Source organism: Nilaparvata lugens, chromosome 13 (genome assembly GCF_014356525.2).
Source record: "Nilaparvata lugens isolate BPH chromosome 13, ASM1435652v1, whole genome shotgun sequence".
In the NCBI taxonomy this organism is placed as follows: domain Eukaryota; kingdom Metazoa; phylum Arthropoda; class Insecta; order Hemiptera; family Delphacidae; genus Nilaparvata; species Nilaparvata lugens.
Genome location: NC_052516.1, coordinates 31,741,362 through 31,766,196, shown reverse-complemented (window position 1 = coordinate 31,766,196; position 24,835 = coordinate 31,741,362). Strand labels below are relative to the sequence as shown.

General features: G+C 32.9%; 1 protein-coding gene across 1 annotated transcript; it reads left to right on the top strand.

Annotated features, from left to right (window-relative positions):
• The first annotated feature begins 6,785 nt into the window (after positions 1–6,785).
• On the top strand, positions 6,786–24,519 carry LOC120353951. The gene is made up of 7 exons (XM_039439509.1): positions 6,786–6,832; positions 8,281–8,493; positions 10,725–11,122; positions 17,546–17,598; positions 19,056–19,166; positions 21,197–21,309; positions 24,359–24,519. The coding sequence occupies exons 1-7, from the start codon at positions 6,819–6,821 to the stop codon at positions 24,492–24,494; spliced, it is 1,038 nt and encodes a 345-aa protein (XP_039295443.1). The 5' UTR covers positions 6,786–6,818; the 3' UTR covers positions 24,495–24,519.
• Positions 24,520–24,835: the final 316 nt, after the last annotated feature.

Here is a 24,835-nt window from a genome sequence, read left to right as displayed (position 1 = left end):
AACCTCAGTTTGAGCAAAATTAAAACATAACTTGATCTTAGTTGATCAAGATTGAGTCTTGGATTATAGGATTGAGACCTAGACAAACTCCAAACTCAGTTTTAGCAGCTTGAACCTCAGTTTGAGCAAAATTAAAACATAGGTAGCTTAATCTTAGTTTGATCAAAATTGAGACTTAGATTATAGGATTGAGACCTAGATAAACTCCAAACTCAGTTTTAGCAACTTAAACCTCAGTTTGAGCAAAATTAAAACATAACTTGATCTTAGTTTGATCAAGATTGAGTCTTGGATTATAGGATTGAGACCTAGACAAACTCCAAACTCAGTTTTAGCAGCTTGAACCTCAGTTTGAGCAAAATTAAAACATAGGTAGCTTAATCTTAGTTTGATCAAAATTGAGTCTTGGATTATAGGATTGAGACCTAGACAAACTCCAAACTCAGTTTTAGCAGCTTGAACCTCAGTTTGAGCAAAATTAAAACATAGGTAGCTTAATCTTAGTTTGATCAAAATTGAGTCTTGGATTATAGGATTGAGACCTAGACAAACTCCAAACTCAGTTTTAGCAGCTTGAACCTCAGTTTGAGCAAAATTAAAACATAACTTAATCTTAGTTTGATCAAAATTAAGACTTGGATTATAGTTGAGACCTAGATAAACTCCAAACTCAGTTTTAGCAACTTAAACCTCAGTTTGAGCAAAATTAAAACATAACTTGATCTTAGTTTGATCAAGATTGAGTCTTGGATTATAGGATTGAGACCTAGACAAACTCCAAACTCAGTTTTAGCAGCTTGAACCTCAGTTTGAGCAAAATTAAAACATAGGTAGCTTAATCTTAGTTTGATCAAAATTGAGACTTAGATTATAGGATTGAGACCTAGATAAACTCCAAACTCAGTTTTAGCAACTTAAACCTCAGTTTGAGCAAAATTAAAACATAACTTGATCTTAGTTTGATCAAGATTGAGTCTTGGATTATAGGATTGAGACCTAGACAAACTCCAAACTCAGTTTTAGCAGCTTGAACCTCAGTTTGAGCAAAATTAAAACATAGGTAGCTTAATCTTAGTTTGATCAAAATTGAGTCTTGGATTATAGGATTGAGACCTAGACAAACTCCAAACTCAGTTTTAGCAGCTTGAACCTCAGTTTGAGCAAAATTAAAACATAGGTAGCTTAATCTTAGTTTGATCAAAATTGAGTCTTGGATTATAGGATTGAGACCTAGACAACTCCAAACTCAGTTTTAGCAGCTTGAACCTCAGTTTGAGCAAAATTAAAACATAACTTAATCTTAGTTTGATCAAAATTAAGACTTGGATTATAGGATTGAGTCCTAGATAAACTTTAAACTCAGTTTGAGTAACTTGAAACTTGACCTCAGTTTAAGCAGAATTAGAACATAACATAATCTCATTTGATCAAAATAAGACTTGGATTATAGGATTGAGACCTAGATAAACTCCAAACTCAGTTTTAGCAACTTGAACCTCAGTTTGAGCAAAATTAAAACATAACTTATCTTAGTTTGATCAAAATTGAGTCTTGGATTATAGGATTGAGACCTAGACAAACTCCAAACTCATTTTTAGCAGCTTGAACTCAGTTTGAGCAAAATTAAAACATAGGTAGCTTAATCTTAGTTTGATCAAAATTGAGTCTTGGATTATAGGATTGAGACCTAGACAAACTCCAAACTCAGTTTTAGCAGCTTGAACCTCAGTTGAGCAAAATTAAAACATAGGTAGCTTAATCTTAGTTTGATCAAAATTGAGTCTTGGATTATAGGATTGAGACCTAGACAAACTCCAACTCAGTTTTAGCAGCTTGAACCTCAGTTTGAGCAAAATTAAAACATAGGTAGCTTAATCTTAGTTGATCAAAATTGAGTCTTGGATTATAGGATTGAGACCTAGACAAACTCCAAACTCAGTTTTAGCAGCTTGAACCTCAGTTTGAGCAAAATTAAAACATAACTTATCTTAGTTTGATCAAAATTGAGTCTTGGATTATAGGATTGAGACCTAGACAAACTCCAAACTCAGTTTTAGCAGCTTGAACCTCAGTTTGAGCAAAATTAAAACATAGGTAGCTAATCTTAGTTTGATCAAAATTGAGTCTTGGATTATAGGATTGAGACCTAGACAAACTCCAAACTCAGTTTTAGCAGCTGAACCTCAGTTTGAGCAAAATTAAAACATAACTTAATCTTAGTTTGATCAAAATTAAGACTTGGATTATAGGATTGAGTCCTAGATAAACTTTAAACTCAGTTTGAGTACCTTGAAACTTGACCTCAGTTTAAGCAGAATTAGAACATAACATAATCTCAATTTGATCAAAATTAAGACTTGGATTATAGGATTGAGACCTAGATAAACTCCAAACTCAGTTTTAGCAGCTTGAACCTCAGTTGAGCAAAATTAAAACATAACTAATCTTAGTTTGATCAAAATTGAGTCTTGGATTATAGGATGAGACCTAGACAAACTCCAAACTCAGTTTTAGCAGCTTGAACCTCAGTTGAGCAAAATTAAAACATAGGTAGCTTAATCTTAGTTTGATCAAAATTGAGTCTTGGATTATAGGATTGAGACCTAGACAAACTCCAAACTCAGTTTTAGCAGCTTGAAACTTGACCTCAGTTTAAGCAGAATTAGACATAACATAATCTCAATTTGATCAAAATTAAGACTTGGATTATGGATTGAGACCTAGATAAACTCCAAACTCAGTTTTAGCAACTTGAACCTCAGTTTGAGCAAAATTAAAACATAACTTAATCTAGTTTGATCAAAATTGAGTCTTGGATTATAGGATTGAGACCTAGACAAACTCCAACTCAGTTTTAGCAGCTTGAACCTCAGTTTGAGCAAAATTAAAACATAGGTAGCTTCTTAGTTTGATCAAAATTGAGTCTTGGATTATAGGATTGAGACCTAGACAAACTCCAACTCATTTTAGCAGCTTGAACCTCAGTTTGAGCAAAATTAAAACATAGGTAGCTTAATCTTAGTTTGATCAAAATTGAGTCTTGGATTATAGGATTGAGACCTAGACAAACTCCAAACTCAGTTTTAGCAGCTTGAACCTCAGTTTGAGCAAAATTAAAACATAACTTAATCTTAGTTTGATCAAAATTAAGACTTGGATTATAGGATTGAGTCCTAGATAAACTTTAAACTCAGTTTGAGTAACTTGAAACTTGACCTCAGTTTAAGCAGAATTAGAACATAACATAATCTCAATTTGATCAAAATTAAGACTTGGATTATAGATTGAGACCTAGATAAACTCCAAACTCAGTTTTAGCAACTTGAACCTCAGTTTGAGCAAAATTAAAACATAACTTAATCTTAGTTTGATCAAAATGAGTCTTGGATATAGGATTGAGACCTAGACAAACTCCAACTCAGTTTTAGCAGCTTGAACCTCAGTTTGAGCAAAATTAAAACATAGGTAGCTTAATCTTAGTTTGATCAAAATTGAGTCTTGGATTATAGGATTGAGACCTAGACAACTCCAAACTCAGTTTTAGCAGCTTGAACCTCAGTTTGAGCAAAATTAAAACATAGGTAGCTTATCTAGTTTGATCAAAATTGAGTCCTTGGATTATAGGATGAGACCTAGACAAACTCCAAACTCAGTTTTAGCAGCTTGAACCTCAGTTTGAGCAAAATTAAAACATAGGTAGCTTAATCTTAGTTTGATCAAAATTGAGTCTTGGATTATAGGATTGAGACCTAGACAAACTCCAAACTCAGTTTTAGCAGCTTGAACCTCAGTTTGAGCAAAATTAAAACATAGGTAGCTTAATCTAGTTTGATCAAAATGAGTCTTGGATTATGGATTGAGACCTAGACAAACTCCAAACTCAGTTTAAGCAGCTTGAACCTCAGTTTGAGCAAAATTAAAACATAACTTAATCTTAGTTTGATCAATTAAGACTTGGATTATAGGATTGAGTCCTAGATAAACTTTAAACTCAGTTTGAGTAACTTGAAACTTGACCTCAGTTTAAGCAGAATTAGAACATAACATATCTCATTTGATCAAAATTAAGACTTGGATTATAGGATTGAGACCTAGATAAACTCCAAACTCATTTTTAGCAACTTGAACCTCAGTTTGAGCAAAATTAAAACATAACTTAATCTTAGTTTGATCAAAATTGAGTCTTGGATTATGGATTGAGACCTAACTCCAAACTTAGTTTGAGCAGAATGAAACTTTAATGTCAGTTTGAGCAGATTTGAAACATAACTAAATCTTAGTTTAAGCATAATTGAAAACTTGAATTTTTTGGCCAGAACTTAATCTCAATTCATATTATTCTCATAATATTATAAGTTATTTATTTATTTATTTATTTATTTTATTTATAAGGTTAGCAAAAAAATACAAGAATCGGAAAAGAAAAAAACAGGCTATTGCCTAAAACTTCTTCAATTTCCTAATTTAGTTTTAAATTGTCCAAATATATAGGTTATGTCCATTCAATTTCTACACCAAATCACAATCTAAAATATAAATTAGAATAAAACAAACAATTTTAAATTTGGATGGATTATAATAAAAGTTTTTTAAAACATGAAACAACTATAAATTTACAAAATAAAGAATAAAAACACTTAAATTTTGAGCTCGAAAATATCACATTCACCATAACAGCTGTATTTTATTGTATATTCTCATAGCAGAATGGAGACAAAACTTGGATATTCTGGTCATAATATGACTGTGTGTGATGTATGAATTAACACAAGGAATCACTGACCCCTAAATAATCTCTGGACCATAACTGGCAACCAAGAAGGAAAAAGACCAGTCAGTATCAGAAGAGAAGAATGATGTGAAAGAGGAGGAGAGGAGGATGAAGAAGAAGAAGAAGAGAAGAAGAATAGAAGAAGAAGAAGAAGAAGAAGAAGAAGAAGAAGAAGAAGAAGAAGAAGAAGAAGAAGAAGAAGAAGAAGAAGAAGAGAAGAAGAAGAAGAAGAAGAAGAAAGAAGAAGAAGAAGAAGAAGAAGAAGAAGAAGAAAGAAGAGAAGAAGAAGAAGAAGAAGAAGAAGGAGAAGATGAAGAAGAAGAGAAGGGGGGAGGAGAAAAGAAAAAGAAGATGAAGAAGAAGAAGAAGATGATGAAGAGGAAGAAAAAGTAGAAGAAGAAGAAGTAAGTAGAAGAAGAGAGAAGAAGAAGATGATGAAGAGGAAGAAAAAGTAGAATAAGTAAGTGGAAGAAAAGAAGAAGAAGAGAAGAAGAAGAAGAAGAGAAGAGAAGAAGAAGAGAAGAAGAAGAAGAAGAAGAAGAAGAAGAAGAAGAAGAAAGAAGAAGAAGAAGAAGATGATGAAGAGGAAGAAAAAGTAGAATAAGTAAGTGGAAGAAAAGAAGAGAAGAAGAAGAAGAAGAAGTAAGTAGAAGAAGAAGAAGAAGAAGTAAGTAGAAGAAGAAGAAGAAGAAGAAGAAGAAGAAGAAGTAGAAGTAAGTAGAAGAAGAAAAGAAGAAAAAGAAGATGCTGGAGAAGAGAAGAGAAGAAGTGACGACGGAACTGTTATAATTACTGTATCACAAAATCATAAGCATGTAATTTTAACACAGAGCCATGCTTCCATAGATAATTGATGACATAGTTTTTATCCTTTACTTTCTGGCACATTCTGCTGAAAGCTCAGATTGAGTATGTAGTAGAAACAAATGTGTTATGCTCAAGACATAAAGGTAGGCCTACAGTAAACGTGATTGGGTGTTGAAGTTTATAATATATTATTTTGAATTTGTATTTACAATCACCCCAGTGTTAATCAGTGTTTCTGCTCTCAATGTTTCAACTTTTCAAGTTATATAATAATTATAAATCGTGCATTTGTTATTTTCCAAATTTTGGAACTTTTGAAATTATATAAATTTGAGTTTGCAATAACCACAGTGTTAATCAGTGTTTCTTCTCCCATTGTGTTAACTTTATCAAACAGTTATAATAATTATAAATCGTGTATTTTTTATCTTTTACCAATTTTGGAACTTTTTTAATTATTTGAATTTGCAATAACCCCAGTGTTTCTTCTCTCAGTTTTAACTTTTTCAACTTATATAATAATTACAATCGTGAATTTCATCTTCTCCCCAATTTAGAACTTTCTTAAATAATTATTTATTTATTTTTTCACAAAGACGCACTGATTGGGAGAGAAAAACTAAGGATACTCCTTGTACTATTTCTCTCCCAAATTTAGATAACATTTTAAAAGTCCAGAATAGGGTTATGATTTCACTTTACTAAGTTTAGTCCATTTTCACTCAAAAACAACGAAAACTAAGATTTTTAAATTTTGACGGTTGAAAACAGAATAGAAAACAAAAATATCACACTCAATCACCATTAACTTAAATTAATTATTTATTTATTTACATTGTGTACAAATACTTAACATGAGGAAAGGCACAACAGGCTCTTGCCCAAAACTGTCCCATTCATGAATCATATATATTTTTAACTTTGTTGTAGTTTAATATTTTAATTCGTGTATCTTTCAACTCAAGTGTAAAGTTCTAAAAGTTCCTCTCTAAGAACAACCATGGCATCTCAATTCTTCAAATACTTATTCTAAGTTTATTACTGAAAAACTTGGAAGCACCCCAAGCAACTCAACTGAGCTGGATGCTGAAGACTTTTTGAATGTTTATTTTCTGCCCAGCACACTAGTGCTAGAGTCTGACCTTGGGATGGAGATGGTATCCTTGTGGATGGAGATGGTATCCTTGTGGATAATGGTACATTCAACAGAAACGCAGATGTGGATTCAGCGTTGAGTACAATGAGTTATCATAGGTGAGTTTTCAGTTTTTCAGATTTCAAACTCTTATTATTGAGGACAAATATTTTCTTGAGTCCTAGTTGAATATTTGTTCCTATATACAGTAGAGTATAGTTCTTTTAGAATATAATGTTTGTATTTGAATACAAATAAGTTAGGCTATAGAATACCGTACTGTAACTTGAGAGAGTTTTCAAGTATACCCAACTTCCAATCCATTTCAACAACGTAAATCTGAAAAAATACTTTGCTCCAGTTGTATACAGTTGTGGTTTTGTTATAATTTCAAACTAGGTATTTATAATAATTATTGTTCACCCTCTCTAATTGATGCAGTTGTGTGTTGAGGAATCTATAGTGTGTATCTTTTAAAAGTGTGTGATTCTTAGAGCTTTCTTTTATGTACCTATTTATAAAATAGAATTATAGTACCTACCCTTTGAAATTAATAAATACCGTAATAATAAGGAATACAAATTATAACAACTATAGTTTCAGTGTTTACACCATCGTCAGGAGTTGAAAATAAATTTCATTTATTTCATTTTATTTGAAATTTATTTTTAAAACCTGAAAATGGTGTGAACACTGAAACTATAGTTGTATATTTGTATTCTTAATCTATTACGATATTTTATTATTTCAAAGGATATGTACTATAATTCTATTTTATAAACTAAATTGTATCTATATGATCAATATCAGTACCTATATGTTATTTTTTGTTTTTAAAACCTCAAATTATCAACTTTATAATCGAGTATAAGTGATAGGCTAATTGCTTTTAGTAAGTGTATTCATGATTATAGGCATATGCATGCATTCTAAGATGAATTTTAAATATTAAAAATGATGGTTTCTCGATCCATTCCGAGCTGCGATGACTGCAATATTTGACTGCATGTCGTGTGAAATGCATAGAAAAAAGTGTTTTAATAATTATTCATATTTTATCAATGCCGTATATATTTCAACATATGTATATGATTCTACAGTATGAACACAGTATGGAATAGCCTATACAGTGTATTTTCATGATACATGAAAATAATTTTTGGGGACTATTTATTACTAAAGTGGAATGGAGAGTGATAAGAACAATAAAGATTTATCTGATGTGGCAAATTCTATTCTTTATGAATCACCTGCATAGTTAAGGATAATAAAATTCATCAGGGTAGAGTTCATCAATTCATTTGATGAGAATAAATTAATACTGTCTGGAACTCTATTAAACAGTCTATTATTTTTATTAACAATAATTATTTCAGTTTGTGATGGAGCTCAAAATTCATCAATTCTTTTAGACCCGGTTGCACAAAAGTTGGTTAAACTTTTTCGTGGAATTAATCACGATTAATATTCAACCGACGTACGTGCAACCGGCACTTATACTCTTTGTATAGAAAAATACCAAAATATCAATATATTGTAAGTAACAAGTCTGAATTTTAATTTTCAGATCAATGATCAACAAATACCTCTGCAGAAACTATTTGGCCAACGAAATTCTATCAGAGGTTGATGATCAGAGTAATGTGAAATCTGACAGATTGGGAATAGCAGCTAAAACAAATCGCCCACAAAGTCGAATTATGCTAAAAAATTCGCCAATCGACCAGAATGAGTTGCTGGATGACGAAGGATCAGATAATTACAAGAAGTGGCTTGCTAAGTAAGATATCTCTCATTTTTATACTTTTCATTTAATTTAAAATACTTCCAAAACATGATGAATATACTTTACTTTACAGTATGAAGACCACTTCTGCAGCATCTATAATAAAATCCTGACGAAGACCTTCTAAACTAGACATTTTTTTAAAGTTTTTCTCATTTTTATACTTCTCATTTTAATTTCGAATAGGCCTACTCCAGAAATATTACCTATAAATTTTCTTTACTTTAGTACCTTCTCCAACATCTTCGATAAAATTCCGACGAAAACCTTAAAAACTTTACATATTTTATTATTCAAAGCTGTTTTCTTCAGATCAAAACATATAGTGGAGCGGCGAAGGTAGAATGTATCAGAGAAGGTACCTAATCCGAGAGTGTTTTAATATAGTACCTAATTCATGTAAGCCTACCTAAATTTATCCGCTTCCTTCTATACACCTTCACCGTTTCACTCTACGTTCTAACACATTAATAATAATAATAATAATATCGAGTGACCTGGCTGGCTCAGGTCTGGTGTCAGAGTTTTCAGGTTGCAACTGATCAATTTCAGGGCCTCTGACATGACCTAACGACTGCTTTTTAGGCAGCCGGGACCGACGGCTTAACGTGTCCATCCGAAACACGGGAGTGGCCCGAGATAAATATCTTGCCCGGATAAATATTCTGACACGAATTAATTATTATGCAATACATAAGTTACCTATGCCTTATTTTCAACACTCTCACAACTGATACCTTCTCTGCTGGATTTTACTTTTGCCGTTCATCCGCCAGTACCGGTTTGTTTCTACTCTAAGAAGAGCATCATCTCATTCTATGTAATATGAGTTACTTATATGAATAATTTTTTTCATGACAAAAAGTCTTTATTGAGAAGTCTATTGAAGATGGCACAGTAGCCTAAACTATCATACTGGAAACACTGGGCTTATTGTCACCAGCAACAGTAGTACCTTATCTGAAGAGAACTATCATACTCTTTGATTATTATAACAGCAATTAAATTTTTCAATTACATAATTTGTCCAATATTAATTTCTAAATTTTCCAGTATTAGAGATTATTCAATAGTTTTTCATCAAATTTACTTGATGCATTTCTAAACGTTTCATCACCATAAACGAAAGGCAAGCTACAATTTAAGCCATCTATCAATAAATTATTGCAAAGTTTTCTTTATTTCCTAGATTATAATTCACGAATATATCTCTACAAACACTACAAACAAAAATGAATCCCATTTTCAACTTTTATGAATTCCACTTTTTACAAAATTGAATAGGCTAATATTTTTCCTTGAATTTTTAAAATTCAAGCTATCCATCAACAGATATCATTTCAATGTTGGCAGAAGACTGTTTTTCCATTCCCAATTCCTAGTTATTTTATGATTGTGTTTTTTCGCCACACTGCACAGAAAGCAGCTGTTTTCCAGTCCCTACGTAGATCTGAAAGACATTGTTTGCAGACGACTCTCGTCTGACGTCAGAACACGTCCGGCCTAGGCCGGAAAGGTACCCTTTCCAGCCGCTAACATGGAACTAAAAAAGGTGATCAAAAAACAGCTGATCAAAAAACTTTCCATCATTTGTGTTCATTGTTCAATAATTAAAACATACATAATAATATCATCTTATTGTCATTTGAAAGAATAAAAAAGTATAACTCAACCTCCCACATAATTGAACATCATCTTTTAGGTTATTTAGACAAATCATAATAAAAAATAAAAATACTTGGACAATATCCTGATATTCAGATTACCTCAGATTTGCTAGAGCTATCACCTTCCACTTCTGCTTTCGGAAGTGCTTAGTAAACAACTATTCTCATATATATTGTTTATTTTTGTGTGTGGCGAAAAATAGCGTTCGCACCACGGGCAAAAATGTTTTTCCGGCTCTCAATCTTTTCTAGTCCTCGGCCTACGGCCTCGGACTTGAAAACCGATTTCGAGCCGGAAAAATCTCATTTTCTGCTCTAGGTGCGAAGTAGGCCTATACTATATCATTGATGAAAGCCTATAGAGGCTCGTAAATGCTTAATATTATTGTACAATATAGTAGGCCTACCTACTTTCAACATGAGACCACATAGTGTCTATGGCATAGGGCATATTTACTACATTTGCGTGGCTGATTTTCAAGTACAGGTACTATTTGTACGATAATATTGAGCGTCTATTCCCTCCTTAAATAAATCAGATGAATGGTTTTCTCTCAGATCCTCCATATTCGAAGACATCTATAAACACCACACCACAAGTCCACAAGAAGAAGACCTGGTACAGTCAGGTTCCTCATCCAATGTACAGCTATTCGAGAGCGGAGACATCACCGGCTTCGCGGTACAGACTGGTTCCGATACAAAGGACACCAACTACCCGGTACACTCTGGTTCCTATCCTAAGGACACCGTTGTACAGTCTGGTTCGTCCCAGAAACAGGCCTATGACCAATATTTGCCGCCTTGGGGTGCCTCGGGAGGAGGAGCCAATATTCCTGTGCCGGCAATACATACGCATCTCCATCACGGAGGGACGGCACTGAATAATTTGCCGCCCCTGGCTGGGGCGGATTACGGCGGGCTGCATCATGGGGTGGATTATGGGGGTGGACATGGTGAGTTATTTATTATATTGTTTTTCAATGGTAGAAATTAGTTTTTGTGTAAAAATGATATTATTTTTCATTGATCATGGTAAGTAAGTGATTAAATGAATAGCATTCTAATTTTAAATTATCATGGAAAGTGGTTTTATATAGGTCTCTTGTCGATTAGTAATAAGTCCAAAACTATATTGATAATTATAAGTCATAGCTGTAAGTAAATATGGGTTGAAACAGTAGTGGGCTATACACATAATTTACACCGTAAAGTACGCTGTAAAGTACGAGCTGACACTACTGTGAAAATTTCATGAATTAGGCGAAGTCTCTCTATCCTATAAAGATACTTCAATGGAAGTACTGTAAACTATTTCCTAATGGAAGTAAAGAAGTCCTATTCCATCATCTCTATTCAATAATTCAATGATTGGAGGGTGTGCCGAGTTGGAGACTATGTTGCCGTCTCTCGTTGCTTCAAGTGCCAAAAAATTGGACATATCAGTAAGCATTGCACTCAAGCACAAAACACCTGTGCTCACTGTTCCACTACAGGACATGATGTTAAAGAGTGCCCTAATAGAGACAAAAAGCCCTCATGTTTAAATTGCCTCATGTTTATATTCAAAACACTGATAACGAAAATGCTAAAATATATAAAAATATTCTTCTTAGGATCACGCATAGAACATGTCAATATCAGGTGATGAACTAATAAGCGTCCTGAATAACAATATGAACATCTATGATAATAATTTGAAAAGATTCCTATTCAAAACAAACTCTAAATACCGAATGGGATATTGCTTGGAGCAGGGTGGAAGTTACGTAGAATTTCAAGAGGATACTTTAAAATTCTCTACTAAAGAACGATATGTTTTAGTCACACGTAATACCTACTACACTTATGCTGAATAGCGAATTAATAAAAACTATAAATAGAATAACTCTTCATGAGTGTAAACTTCCTAAAATAAAGTGGTGTGACGGTGTTCCCGGCTGTGGTAAATCTTACAGTCTCGCATCATGAGCCTGGCAAGGATCTAGTACTCACTCAAACACGGGCAGGTATTAAAGCAATCCGTGAAACTGTCATTGAAAGGTATGGTCGAAAACATTGTAATCGTCTTAAGCTTGATTACAGGACAGTTGGCTCATATATAATAAATCATAATCAGAATAAAACATACAATAGAGTTTTTATTGATGAAGCTCTACTTATGCATGCGGGTTACATCGGTTTTATTGCTAACTTGAGTAGGGCCTCAGAAATAATTGTAGTTGGTGACGCAAACCAAATACCCTACATTGAGAGAAGTAATTATGCCACAAGATGGCATAAAATTTCAGAATTCTGCGAACCTTTTACAAAACAAACGGTAACTCGTAGATGTCCTATCGATGTTTGTTTTGTCCTTTCCACTGTCTATGAAAATATTACGACACTTAATGAAAGAGCTATCTCAATTCTGCCTACTTACAGAAATGGGGAATACCATCTGATACAACCCGACACTTTGATATTAACATTCACCCAAGAAGAAAAACTTATGGTGGGTGATACTATAAAGTGGAGAGAGGATGTTGCACTTCACACAATCCACGAAGCACAAGGGCTAACTCATAAAAATGTTATTCTAATCAGAATTAAGTACAAGGAGAATGAAATCTATAACAGCATGCCCCATGCGATTGTTGCCTTGTCTAGACACACTGAAACTTTCAGGTATTTAACAACCAGTCTGGTAGATGATGCTGTGGACAAACTAATTAAAAAACTTAAATTCATAGATAGTGAGGGGCTTGTTGAATGGAACAAGGAAAGGAGAAGTGGACCTGATGATATAAGTTATGAGTGACACTGAAGAGGTTCTTAATATTTTGGAAACAGAAAATGAAACAGATGTAATCGACGATTATTTGAACTATCACTTTCACGAGGACAGAAATAAAGATGCTGAGTGTTTCAATATTATGTCTATGAATATACGTAGTTTGAATGCTAATTTCGATCAGTTTATTTGCTGCCTCAATGAATTGAAAACTGATATTCACATTATAATATTAACTGAGACCTGGTTGACTGCAGATATGCCGTTCATTTTCAACATTCCTGGATATACGGCAATAAATAAGTACACTAAACAAAATAAATGTGATGGATTATGCATGTACATAAAAGATTGCATAGGATTCAATGAAGTTTCACTCGATATCTCTGATGCCAATGTAGTTAGTGCTGACTTAAGAATTGATGATTTTATTGTGAAGGTGATTGGGGTTTATAGATCACCAAGTAATCAAAATATTGATATTTTCTTAATAGTCTGAGTAATGAAATCAGTAAAATTCCTAATGGAATAAATGTATGTGTGGCGGGAGACATGAATATAAATACACATTCAACTAGTGTTCCTGTTCAAGATTATCTGCATATTTTCAATAGTAATGGCTATAAGTCTTACATAAATGGTGATACCGAGTAACAACCACACAAATTCTTGCATTGACCACATTTTTTATAAAAATTCAGGCAACCATTCTATGTTCACTAAAGGAGTTATATTTAGGACAACCATAACTGACCACTACGCGGTTGTACTGAACTTGGTGAAGGTCCCTATCAATAAGGATAATAGAAACGTATTGATAAACACATTAACTAGAACCAACTATCATGCACTATTGGAACGCATAAGGAATGAAGATTGGGGAGAAATCTATACCGTGAATGGAAGCATTGACACTATTATGGATAAATTTGTCGATCGTTTGACCAGTCTCATCAATCAATGCAAGAAGGTAAAAGTGATACCTAACAGACTTCGTCCCCTGAAGCCCTGGATATCTGAAGGCATCATAAGATCAATAATCACGCGGGACAAAATGCATTCTAGACTCAGAAGAGATCCTAATAACAATATCTTAAAATAATATGCTTTTAATTAAGAAGTGGTTAGATAAGAATACCTTAAGTTTAAATATTGAAAAAACTAATTACATTACTTTCTCTGCAAATAGAGTAGGGCAGCCTAACGAGAATCAAGATTTGAGACTCCATTCTCAGTGCAATTTAAACTTGGGTAATTGTGATTGTCCCACCATTAAAAAAGTCAATAATACTAAGTATTTGGGAATTATAATTGATGAAAACCTTAAATGGGATGTTCATATTAAATACATATGTAGAAAAATTAGATATTTATCCTTTAAATTTTACCAAGTTAACAGAATTCTTAATAAGAACCACCTGAAAATGATGTATCATGCTCTTGTCAAGTCAATTCTGCAGTATGGCATAGTTGTTTGGGGAGGCTGTTTCAACTGTCATATTGCTGAATTATTTGTAGCACAAAAACTGATAATTAAAACTATATTAAACAAACCCAGGCTCTATCCAACGGATATGGTTTTTAGTGATTTTGAGGTCATGACTATACGTCAATTATACATAAAAACCGTAATTGAGTACTTAATAAAATATAGATCCGATTTTCCTCTCACAATAAACTCTACTCTTAATTATTATAATCTAAGGGCCACTGCTAACAAATATGTAACCTATAACACTAATATTGAATGTATAAGGAGGCAATTAATTTACATAGGTACTAAAATAATAAACCTCATTCCGAATCACTTTCTCATGGACAATAAGGTCAGCGGAAAAATTAAACTGGATATAAAAAACTGGACATACAGTAATTTCTTCTTCCATTTAGATATATGACTCGAGATTTCTGCTCCAGCATTTTTTATTTTTTTTTTTCATTAGTTTTTTCATTTTTCAGTGGACTCGCTTACCTTTATTTTGGTACCTATTCCTCTGTTTTCTTCCTTCCCCCCATTTCTCCCTTCCTTTTTTCCTCATTACTTCTCTTCTCTTCTTTGCCTGCCTATTACATGGGAAACCATAGTTGGCTAGGTATCTTCCTCTCTTTTTTCTCTTCTCCAACACACCCAAACACTAAGCCCATGGTTTTTATATTTGTAACATTTTATTGTGTTTTATTTGTTTAGTAAATCTTTGTAATTTTGTTTTGTCTTGTTTTGTGTGTTTTTAATAAATTGAAAAAAAAAATAAAAAATAAAGAAAAAGGTAAAAGTACCAATATTTGATTCAAAAATCTCCATTCTGATCATAAAAAACAAAATTCGTACCAATATTGATTCCAAAAAATAAAAAATCTGGTGTGGCGCACTCACACAACTTTCCTTGCCGTTATGAAAATTGATCACCTGACGCTAGTGTTCCCGCGCATCTCAAGTCTACTATTCAAAGATTTGAGCCAGCTGGTGACAGGGTAATAACGCTGGAGACACACATGAGGTCTGCTATCTCTTCATAGTGAATTTAATAGAATCAACAATAATTTGCAGTTGAATAATCACATTTTCTCGAATTTAAAGCTTATTTTCAATTTTAGGTGAAAATGTTACTGAACATTAATTGTAGAGATTTTCATGCTCAATCTACTCCACTTGATTTTTTTTGTTTCAATTGTATCTGGAGCCTGATAATTGGGAATCTATCTGCATTGATGGGGCGGAGCTCCTGAAATTTTTACAGATATGGGACTTGTGGCAGTTGATAGAGCTTATCGATGACTATTTTAGGTATGAATTTGATCAAAATCGTTGGAGCCGTTTCCGAGAAAATCACGAAAAACCCTGTTTTTGACAACATTTTCGCGATTCTAGCCGCCATCTTGAATTGCATTTGATCGAAATTGTTCGTGTCGGATCCTTATAGGGGAAGGACCTTAAGCTCCAAATTTCAAGTCATTCCTTTAATTGGGAGATGAGATATCGTGTACACAGACGCACATACTCATACAGACCTCTCTGTCATACAGACATACTCATTACTCATACAGACCAATACCCAAAAACCAGTTTTTTGGACTCAGGGGACCTAGAAATTTAGAAATTGGGGTACCTTAATTTTTTTCGGAAAGCAATACTTCCTTACCTATGGTAATAGGGCAAGGAAAGTAAAACTACTGTTGTTTCAGTCTGCTACAACTGAATTTCGATTATTTTTCAATTATCAGGCCTAATCACTATTTAAATACCTGATAATATGAATTTGTTAAATTTGGCCATAAGCAAAACTTTACCAATAGGCTATCATTTCAAACTATGACAATATATTTCAACAATAGGGGCTATTATTCTAGGGGTTCGGACCCCAGGTTCTTCCTCTTAAACATTTCTTGTTATATATTTAATTTTCTTAAAGCAATCAAGATGACATACAATTATTATTTCAAGAGATGATTCATATATTGCGATTTTTCTAGATTAGACTGTAGTGAGGTCCACTTTATAATGGCAGTGGAGAAAGATAGAAGAACAACGTTGCCGTTCTACAGTCTTGTCAATGCCTTCTATAGACGGTAGCTGATTGATTGATTGATTGATTGAGCATTTTATTTATGTAGATTTGTGTTTTTGTTAGACTTGTCTATTTCAAATTTTTGTAATGTATGAATTTTTTGGCAAATAAATTTCAAATTTCAAATTTCAGATTACAATATATACTGATTTTTACACTTATTTACAATAGCTTACAATACAGCAAAAGTATAGATGAATTTACATAATATAGACTAAGAAAATAATTATTGAACTACATATGATATAAAAAAGCAATTGGTAATTATAGCTATAGATAATATTGCTATGCATCTACATAAATTGGCGGAGCTTTGGACATATCGATGTCCATTCTTTGGAAAGAATATTCAAAATATCCTTCCCACTAACTCTCTACCAAAATACAGGTTGATTGATGTAATATTAACTGTTCATTCTTGTTTGAAATAATCAATTATATTTTATTAAGTAGGCAATTATATTATTCAATAATTTTATAATGAATTTTCATAATTAAGATGAAATATTTTGTTAATTGATTATTAATTCTACAATGTTAAAAGACGATCTGGCAACAGAGGAAAGCGGGAGAAGAGATAGCACTATCTGCTTTGTTGAATGATAGACAAGGATAGCAATACCATTGCTAATCAAACACTGCCATTATAACGTGGACCTCACTATAGGTATTGAGCTAGTGTTGTCGATTCAAGATGTCACAAAATTAATCCAATATGGATTATAAAAAATAAATTCCAATTATCATCCCATTGTCTTATTTTGTGATATGAGAGTTTTTTCTGGACATTCATATCAGTACTGTAAATGAAAGGGGATCAGTTTTGGGCATCAATCTTTTCCCAAGTTGAATATTTGTTGAATAAATGAAGGAGAGGCGCATTATTTCAAAATCTATTGATTCCAGGCTACAGTCACATACCAGATCATCACGTACATGTGGACCATGATCACGGACATTATCACGGTCACGGTCACGGACATGACGAGGAGAAAGGATTGGCTCTTAAGATTTGTTCGATTTGGCATTGACCGCTCTAGCGTTCCTCGCTTTTGGCATGTTTGTGCTAAACCTTATCCTGACTTGTTTCAGTGTGAGTATTGCTAACTCATTCATAATTTCCAATGATGAATGATATTTTAAAAATCTTTAAAAAAATGATAGAGGAGAGAACTGGCTTATACAAATGTGGGATAGGAAATTCACGAATGACGCATCTTCACGTCTGAACTATTAGACTGATTCACTTGAAATTTTGCGTATGGATTCTTAATTTACCGAGGATGGTTTTAGGCCTATTAAAAATTCTTTAAGATTCCAGTAGATCAAGTTTTCATTTTGACAAGTCATGGGTGACCTGCTAGTCAATTATAAATTATAAGTGATTTAAGTGATTTAATGTTAAGTTGCTCTCCTAAAGTTAACATTAAATCACTTTTTGCTAGAACAAGAATCTTAACTCAGTTGCGCCTGGCATCGGATAGGGGTATGTATTTGTTCAGAGATAGAGGAACATGGATAGACTCTTCCAAGAATTGTCCTATATGTAATTACAGAGAGTTGGAAACTCTGGAGCATTTTATGTTGCGCTGTCCTATGTACAGATGCTGTAGAATTCAATTTTTAGGTAAATTTTACCAAAATATAGTTAATAATGAGGACAGGTTTATAGTACTGTTGTCAAATCTTTCAGAGGAGAAGATAAATAGAGTTTTTCTTTACATTGTGAAGTCTTTAGAGATAAGAGAAATGAATTGTGATATGTTACTCAATCTGTGATATTTTTATTCTATGTGATATAATGTAAGGTAATAAGGTTAATAATTGGTGTCCACTACTAAATAGACTACTACCACTGCTCCTTATTCAATTCGTGATTGTTTTGTTCCAGTTGTATTAACCATACATATATATGATACTTGTTTTCAATTTGTCTCCTCCTTGTTTAAGTATATAAGTATATTAAAAAATGTAGTTATTGTATGATATTGAGAAATGTTAATATGCACAAGAATATCTCATATAAGCTCAACTCTATTTGTATGTTTTTCATGAACAAATAAATTGATTTATTATTATTATAAATTATAAGAAGCAAAAAATTTACACTTCCATTCTACTGATAATGAATCCATTTGTAAATTGATGATGAGTACACTATTCTACACTACACTACCCCCGGAAATTTGAGATCTTATTCGATTTAAATTGTTAGAAATATGTCAGTAAACTTTTCTTAGATTTGAAATGAAAATCGTTCAATTTGAATTAATTCAATCGTTCAATATATTTTGTGAATAAATTCATTTAGTTGGGTATTTTATGTATAGTCTACTATACTAGTAATGAAATTGTTCCATTTATGTAACTTACAACAGAGGTTGTATCATTATTTTATTATAAATTGTTTCATTGTTTGACGATGCTTATTATTTTTTTGTAAAGTTTTACCGCAAATAAAATTATTGATTCTTGATGATTGTTAAGTTATTATTTTATTTATAATTTTGATGAAATTAAACACAATTGAACTATTTTTGTTTTTGGTAGGTACAACCCCCTACAGTGGTAATGATGATGAATGGAGGTGGAGAGGGAGGTGAAGAGACAAGATTCACACGTGTCAAACGAGGAGCTATTAATCCTGAATACCTCAATCAGGTGAGAGATTTGACATTTGCAAGCATCAGCAATATTCATAAGAAGTATAATGATAATTACATTCATGACTAGCCGTCAGGCTCGCTTCGCTCGCCATATCCGTCTAGCCAGGGGGCTCCGCCCCTGGACCCCCGACTGGATCGTCCAAGGGTGGGATAAGCAGGCTCGCTCCACTCGCCTGCATTTTTCATTTGAGCATTTTTATCATATGTTAGGACAATCCAGTCGGGGGTCCAGACTAAACGGCTGGCTAAACGGATATGGCGAGCGAAGCGAGCCTGACTGCTAGTAATATAATATTCCCAGGATTGAAGTAGCAGTGCCCAATCAATTTTTCCGCGATAAATGCATTTAAATCGCCAACTTGGTGCCAACCTAACAAAGTCAACTCAACTTAATGCCAACCTGACAAAATTATTAATTTAGTTGCCAGTTTACAACTGTTTCGAATAGGTACTCTATCTAGATTATAGTTCTATAGTAACATATGATATGGAAATGTCAATTATAATTAAGGATTGGGAGAAGAAGAATATACATGCTAAAAGACGAACTTTAACCCCTTAAAAACAACCCTTAGAGTTAAAATATTGCCAAAAGATTTCTTAGTGCGCCTCTAAAGGGCCAACTGAACATACCTACCAAATTTGAACGTTTCTGGTCCGGTAGATTTTTAGTTATGCGAGTGAGTGAGTGAGTGAGTGAGTGAGTGAGTCAGTCAGTCAGTCAGTCAGTCAATCAGTGAGTGAGTGCCATTTCGCTTTTATATATATAGATTGTATATGATGATGTAGGTACTTGTTAATTGCTGTCAATTGTTATGAATGCATTCCATAATGGAGGAGGTCTCAGATAGAATCTTCCTCTATTATTATTATTTTTTATATCCTATACTATAAAACGAGCAATTTTTTTATATGTCTATATGTGTATATCTGTATGTGACCGGATCTCGAAAACGGCTCTAACGATTCTCACGAAATTTGGAACAAAGTAGGTTTATATGATGAAAAAATTCGATTGCACTAGGTCTCAACCCTGGGATAACTTGCTGAAGGACAGCTGGAAATTTTGTCGTCTGTCGATACCGTAATAGAATTAAGTGAACGAGTGCATGTATGGGATCATTCAGCTGATTTCACGATAAGAAAAAATATTCAGCAAGGAAAACTTATTTGCGTTCATTTCTCTTTTTTTTAGAAAACATATGTTTACTTCAGAAAGTTTAAAATAGTAGCTTGATGCTGTTAGTGTAGAATAGTACCTAGTATATTAACAAATATTGTAGCAAACATGGTATATCATTCTAAATCGAATTCATAGTATATCTATTTGTAATTGATGATGTGTTTGTTCTTTGAAGTGTGAATAAATTGTTATTTTGATGAGTGATAGAAGCTTAACCTAGATTTTGATTTGGACTGTAGTAGAGATTTGAAAAGGAACAGTTTTGGGCATGAGCCTTTTGTGCCTCCTCATATGAATGTAAAAGAAATTGTATGACAGAGAAAATGAATAAATAAATATAAACTATAGATTCAATCTTTCGTTACAAATTTTCTATGCTTTAACACTCCAGAGCAAAGCTCGGTCCCCCGATATTATTCTTTACTGATTTACACAATAAGTACATCATCAAAATGATGGGGAGAGAGAAAAATAAGGTAACCTTGTGCTATTCCTCTCTCTAATTTAGATAAGGTTACACATTGTCCCAAATATTTCCTGTAATTCTATTCTCTATTTGTTTTACTTGAAAACAATAATTTGGCTTGATTCTGCAGCATTAATCATCTAGTCATAATAAATATTCCCACCTCTTCAGATATTATCTTTTATCACTCTGTTAAAGCTGTTAGATAAGATGAATAAAATTACGGTACATTATATATTTACTTTTTATATGGATTAAAATAAATGCTTGCTAACCCACCCATATAGTAGACTGCTATTCAATATTTATGGAAACCTTGATTTTTATCATTCCTAGGTAAGCTACAATGTGGTGAGATCCATAGATGCTTGGCTAGCCTCAACAAGGGTCCCCACACCAGGAACACTGTTTGAGGCTATCCCTCTGCGAAAGCAACAAATTTGCTCGAGAACTGCCGAGTCAGCAACAGGTCTGGGTGCCTGTTTGGAGGTAAATATCCTATTATATTGAGTGAGCAGTTTCTGTATATATTTTTATTTGGTTATTATATTTATTTTTTATATTTGTTTATTTATATTTATGGTAATTTATTTAATTTCAACGGATCTCGAACGATTATCACGAAATTTGGAACATAGTAGGTTTATGATATAAAAATTCGATTGCACTAGGTCTCATCCTTGGAAAAACTCGCTGAACGACATTAAAAGGATAACTCATCAGCTGAAACAGCTGAGACTTTCGTCGTCTGTGGATAGTAAAAAAGTGAGTGAGTAATTCTGTGAAAAATCGAATTATCGCATCCCCGAAATTCATAAGCTGACGTATAGCCAGCTGTGAAATATAAACACGATCGTTTTAGAGAATTGTGTTCTGGTTATCAATAAATAAAAATAACAAGCGAAGCTCGGTGCCCCGATATTTAGTAAAGAAAAAATAGCATAAGAAGATATGCCATGGTATAGGGCGTTTTTGATCCAATTTCCACTGTTAACTCGAGCCGATATTCCTATTAGTTCTTTGTGGTGAAGCTATGTGACGCTGGTATAGTCTCTCATACTGTGCCCTTTTTACACTCTCACTCCAACAATACATTAATAATAGACAGTAGTCGTCAGTGATCAGCTTGAGTTATCATAAAATCAGCTTGTAATTTGGAACATGAACGGCTCTTCATGATATATATTTAAATTTGTATATTAATATTTTATTATATATATATTCAAGTGTCCCCACACAGGGTAGCCTATAGAGAACACATATTAGAAATTAGGAAACAATATTGTATTTACTTTTTGGAATGTATTTGATTGTTTATTTATTTTTTTGAATAAAGAAGAGATATCTTCTAACCATCGAATAATAATATTTTATTTTCAACAACAGTGTATAGCAAAACAATGTAATACAGTTGAAAAACTTTTTTACAAGAAGCTGGATAGCTTCTTATGCTGCCTTTTCTGTATGGTATTATTGCATTAAATTATTCATATATTCATTCATTATAATGTGTCGTTTCTGAACCTAATCACTATCATCGTTGATCTTGAAATTCTATATTCATGATAAGACTTGTTGAATATGAATAGATAGCCTAATGGAACTCCTCCATAATTGAAAAACACAGTTTCATTCTTATCACATCCACATTTATTAAATTTTGACCGGACTGCAGTTTGCCTGCCGATATATCTATCCATTATTCAATTTATTTATCAACAAATAATTTGTTTTAATTTATCTATTGATTCATCCATGCATCAGTACAGCTGAAAATGTGTTGGCTTCAACACGAAACTGGAGTCCTGTCAATGATGTAATAAATGAGGATGTGACAAGAATAAAACTGTGTTTTCAATTCTATAATTCACTAGCCGTCAGGCTTGCTTCGCTCGCCATATCCGTCTAGCCAGGGGGCTCCGCCCCCTGGACCCCCGACTGGATCGTCCAAAAATGAGATCAGCAGGCTCGCTTCGCTCGCCTGCATTTTTCATTTGAGCATTTTTATCATATGTTAGGACGATCCAGTCGGGGATCCAGACTAAACGTCTGGCTAAACGGATATGGCGAGCGAAGCGAGCCTGACGGCTAGAAATATAATATTCCCAGGATTGAAGTAGCAGTGCCCAATCAATTTTTCCGCGATATATGAATTTAAATCTTCAACTTGGTGCCAACCTAACAAAGTCAACTCAACTTAATGCCAACCTGACGAAATTATTAATTTATTTGCCAGTTAACAACTGTTTCGAAGAGGTACTCTATCTAGATTATAGTTCTATAGTAACATATGATATGGAAATTTCAATTATAATTAAGAGATTGGGAGAAGAAGGATATACATGCTGAAAGACGAACTTTAAACCCTTAAAAACAACCCTTAGAGTTGAAATATTGCCAAAAGATTTCTTAGTGCGCCTCTAAAGGGCCAACTGAACATACATACCAAATTGAACGTTTTGGTCCGGTAGATTTTTAGTTATGCGAGTGAGTGAGTGAGTGAGTGCCATTTCGCTTTTATATATATAGAAAAGAATACCGATTCTCCGTGAAATGAGTTCAGATTCGAACACTCTTGAGCTTCCAGCCCTCCAAGTGATATTATTTGATTGACTGGAGGCTGGAGTCTCAACTTATTTTATTCAGACTTATGAGAAAATTGAACTCAATAATTTTACTCACTTGAACATCAATCAACTTCGAGTCGATAATAGAATAAAATTCAGTATACTATGATTTCAATAATATATTTCTACTGTGACTCAATTGTAAGATAAACTCATTAATTGATAAAGAAAATGTTTATATATTTATTCATTTATAAATGTGCCGTTTCAGAACCTAATCACTATCATCGTTAATCTTGAAATTCTATATTCACGATAAGACTCTTGTTGAATATGAATAGATAATGGAACTCCTCCATGATTGAAAAAATACAGTTCCATTTTTGTCACTTCCTCATATATCAAATTTATTGACAGGACTGCAGTCTGTCAATATTTATTTATTTATAAGGTTAGCAAAAAAACACAAGAATCGGAAAAGAAAAAACAGGCTATTGCCTAAAACTTATCAATTTCCTAATTTAGTTTTAAATTGTCCAAATATTATAGGTTATGTCCATTCAATTTCTACACCAAATCACAATCTAAAATATAAATTAGAATAAAACAAACAATTTTAAATTTGGATGGATTAATAATAAAAGTTTCTTAAAAACATGAAACAAACTATAAATTCACAAAATAAAAACACTTAAATTTTGAGCTCGAAAATATCACATATCATATTATTATGTGAATACTTCTGAATACTTATTATTGTATTATATTATGTATTTTAAGTCGACTATAATATAATTCTGCATTATGATTCCCATTATCTTTTTTACAGTGACTCTTTTGTAACTTTGTAAGGTGAAATCACTTGAACAACAAGATAATTGATTTCAAGTTTACAATAACATTATTATTCTGTACTTTACAGTGAATTCATTGTAGTAGCTAGTAATTTTCTGTTTTCTCTGATTTTCCAGCTTCGGTCTAAGTTGGATAAGTGGAAAAATGAGAGGGAAATCCGAGTCCATGCTGGAGTATTTGAGAGCTATAATTTTGGGCATGGGAAAAGCTCAATGTGAAAGAGTTTATTCACAATGTAAGCAGGAAATGTGAAATTTGGTTAATAAGATATTTTTGAAAATTGGTGAAGATCAACTTTATAGAATTTAGAAAACTTTATAGAAAATTGAGTTTTATAAAATTTATAAACAAGTGAATAATTTTGTAATTTATAACTAGATGATAACATAGAGAAACAATAGCGTAAGTAGATATCCCATGCTATAGGGCGTTTATGTCGCAACTTTTACTGTTATCTCAAGCCGATTACTGTCGATTATTACTGTTTTGACCGGGTAAGAGTGTATGAACGGCACAATATGACAGACTACCAGCGTCATAAAGCTTCACAGGAAAGAACTACGTGGACTATCAGCTTGAGATAACAGTAAAAG

What these genes read in the sequence shown, in the direction of transcription:
- LOC120353951 (XM_039439509.1), top strand. An exon ending in TTATCCTGACTTGTTTCAGT is followed by an intron (nt 17,599 to 19,055) that starts GTGAGTATTGCT and finishes TGTTTTTGGTAG; the next exon opens with GTACAACCCCCTACAGTGGT. An exon ending in GTCTGGGTGCCTGTTTGGAG is followed by an intron (nt 21,310 to 24,358) that starts GTAAATATCCTA and finishes CTGATTTTCCAG; the next exon opens with CTTCGGTCTAAGTTGGATAA.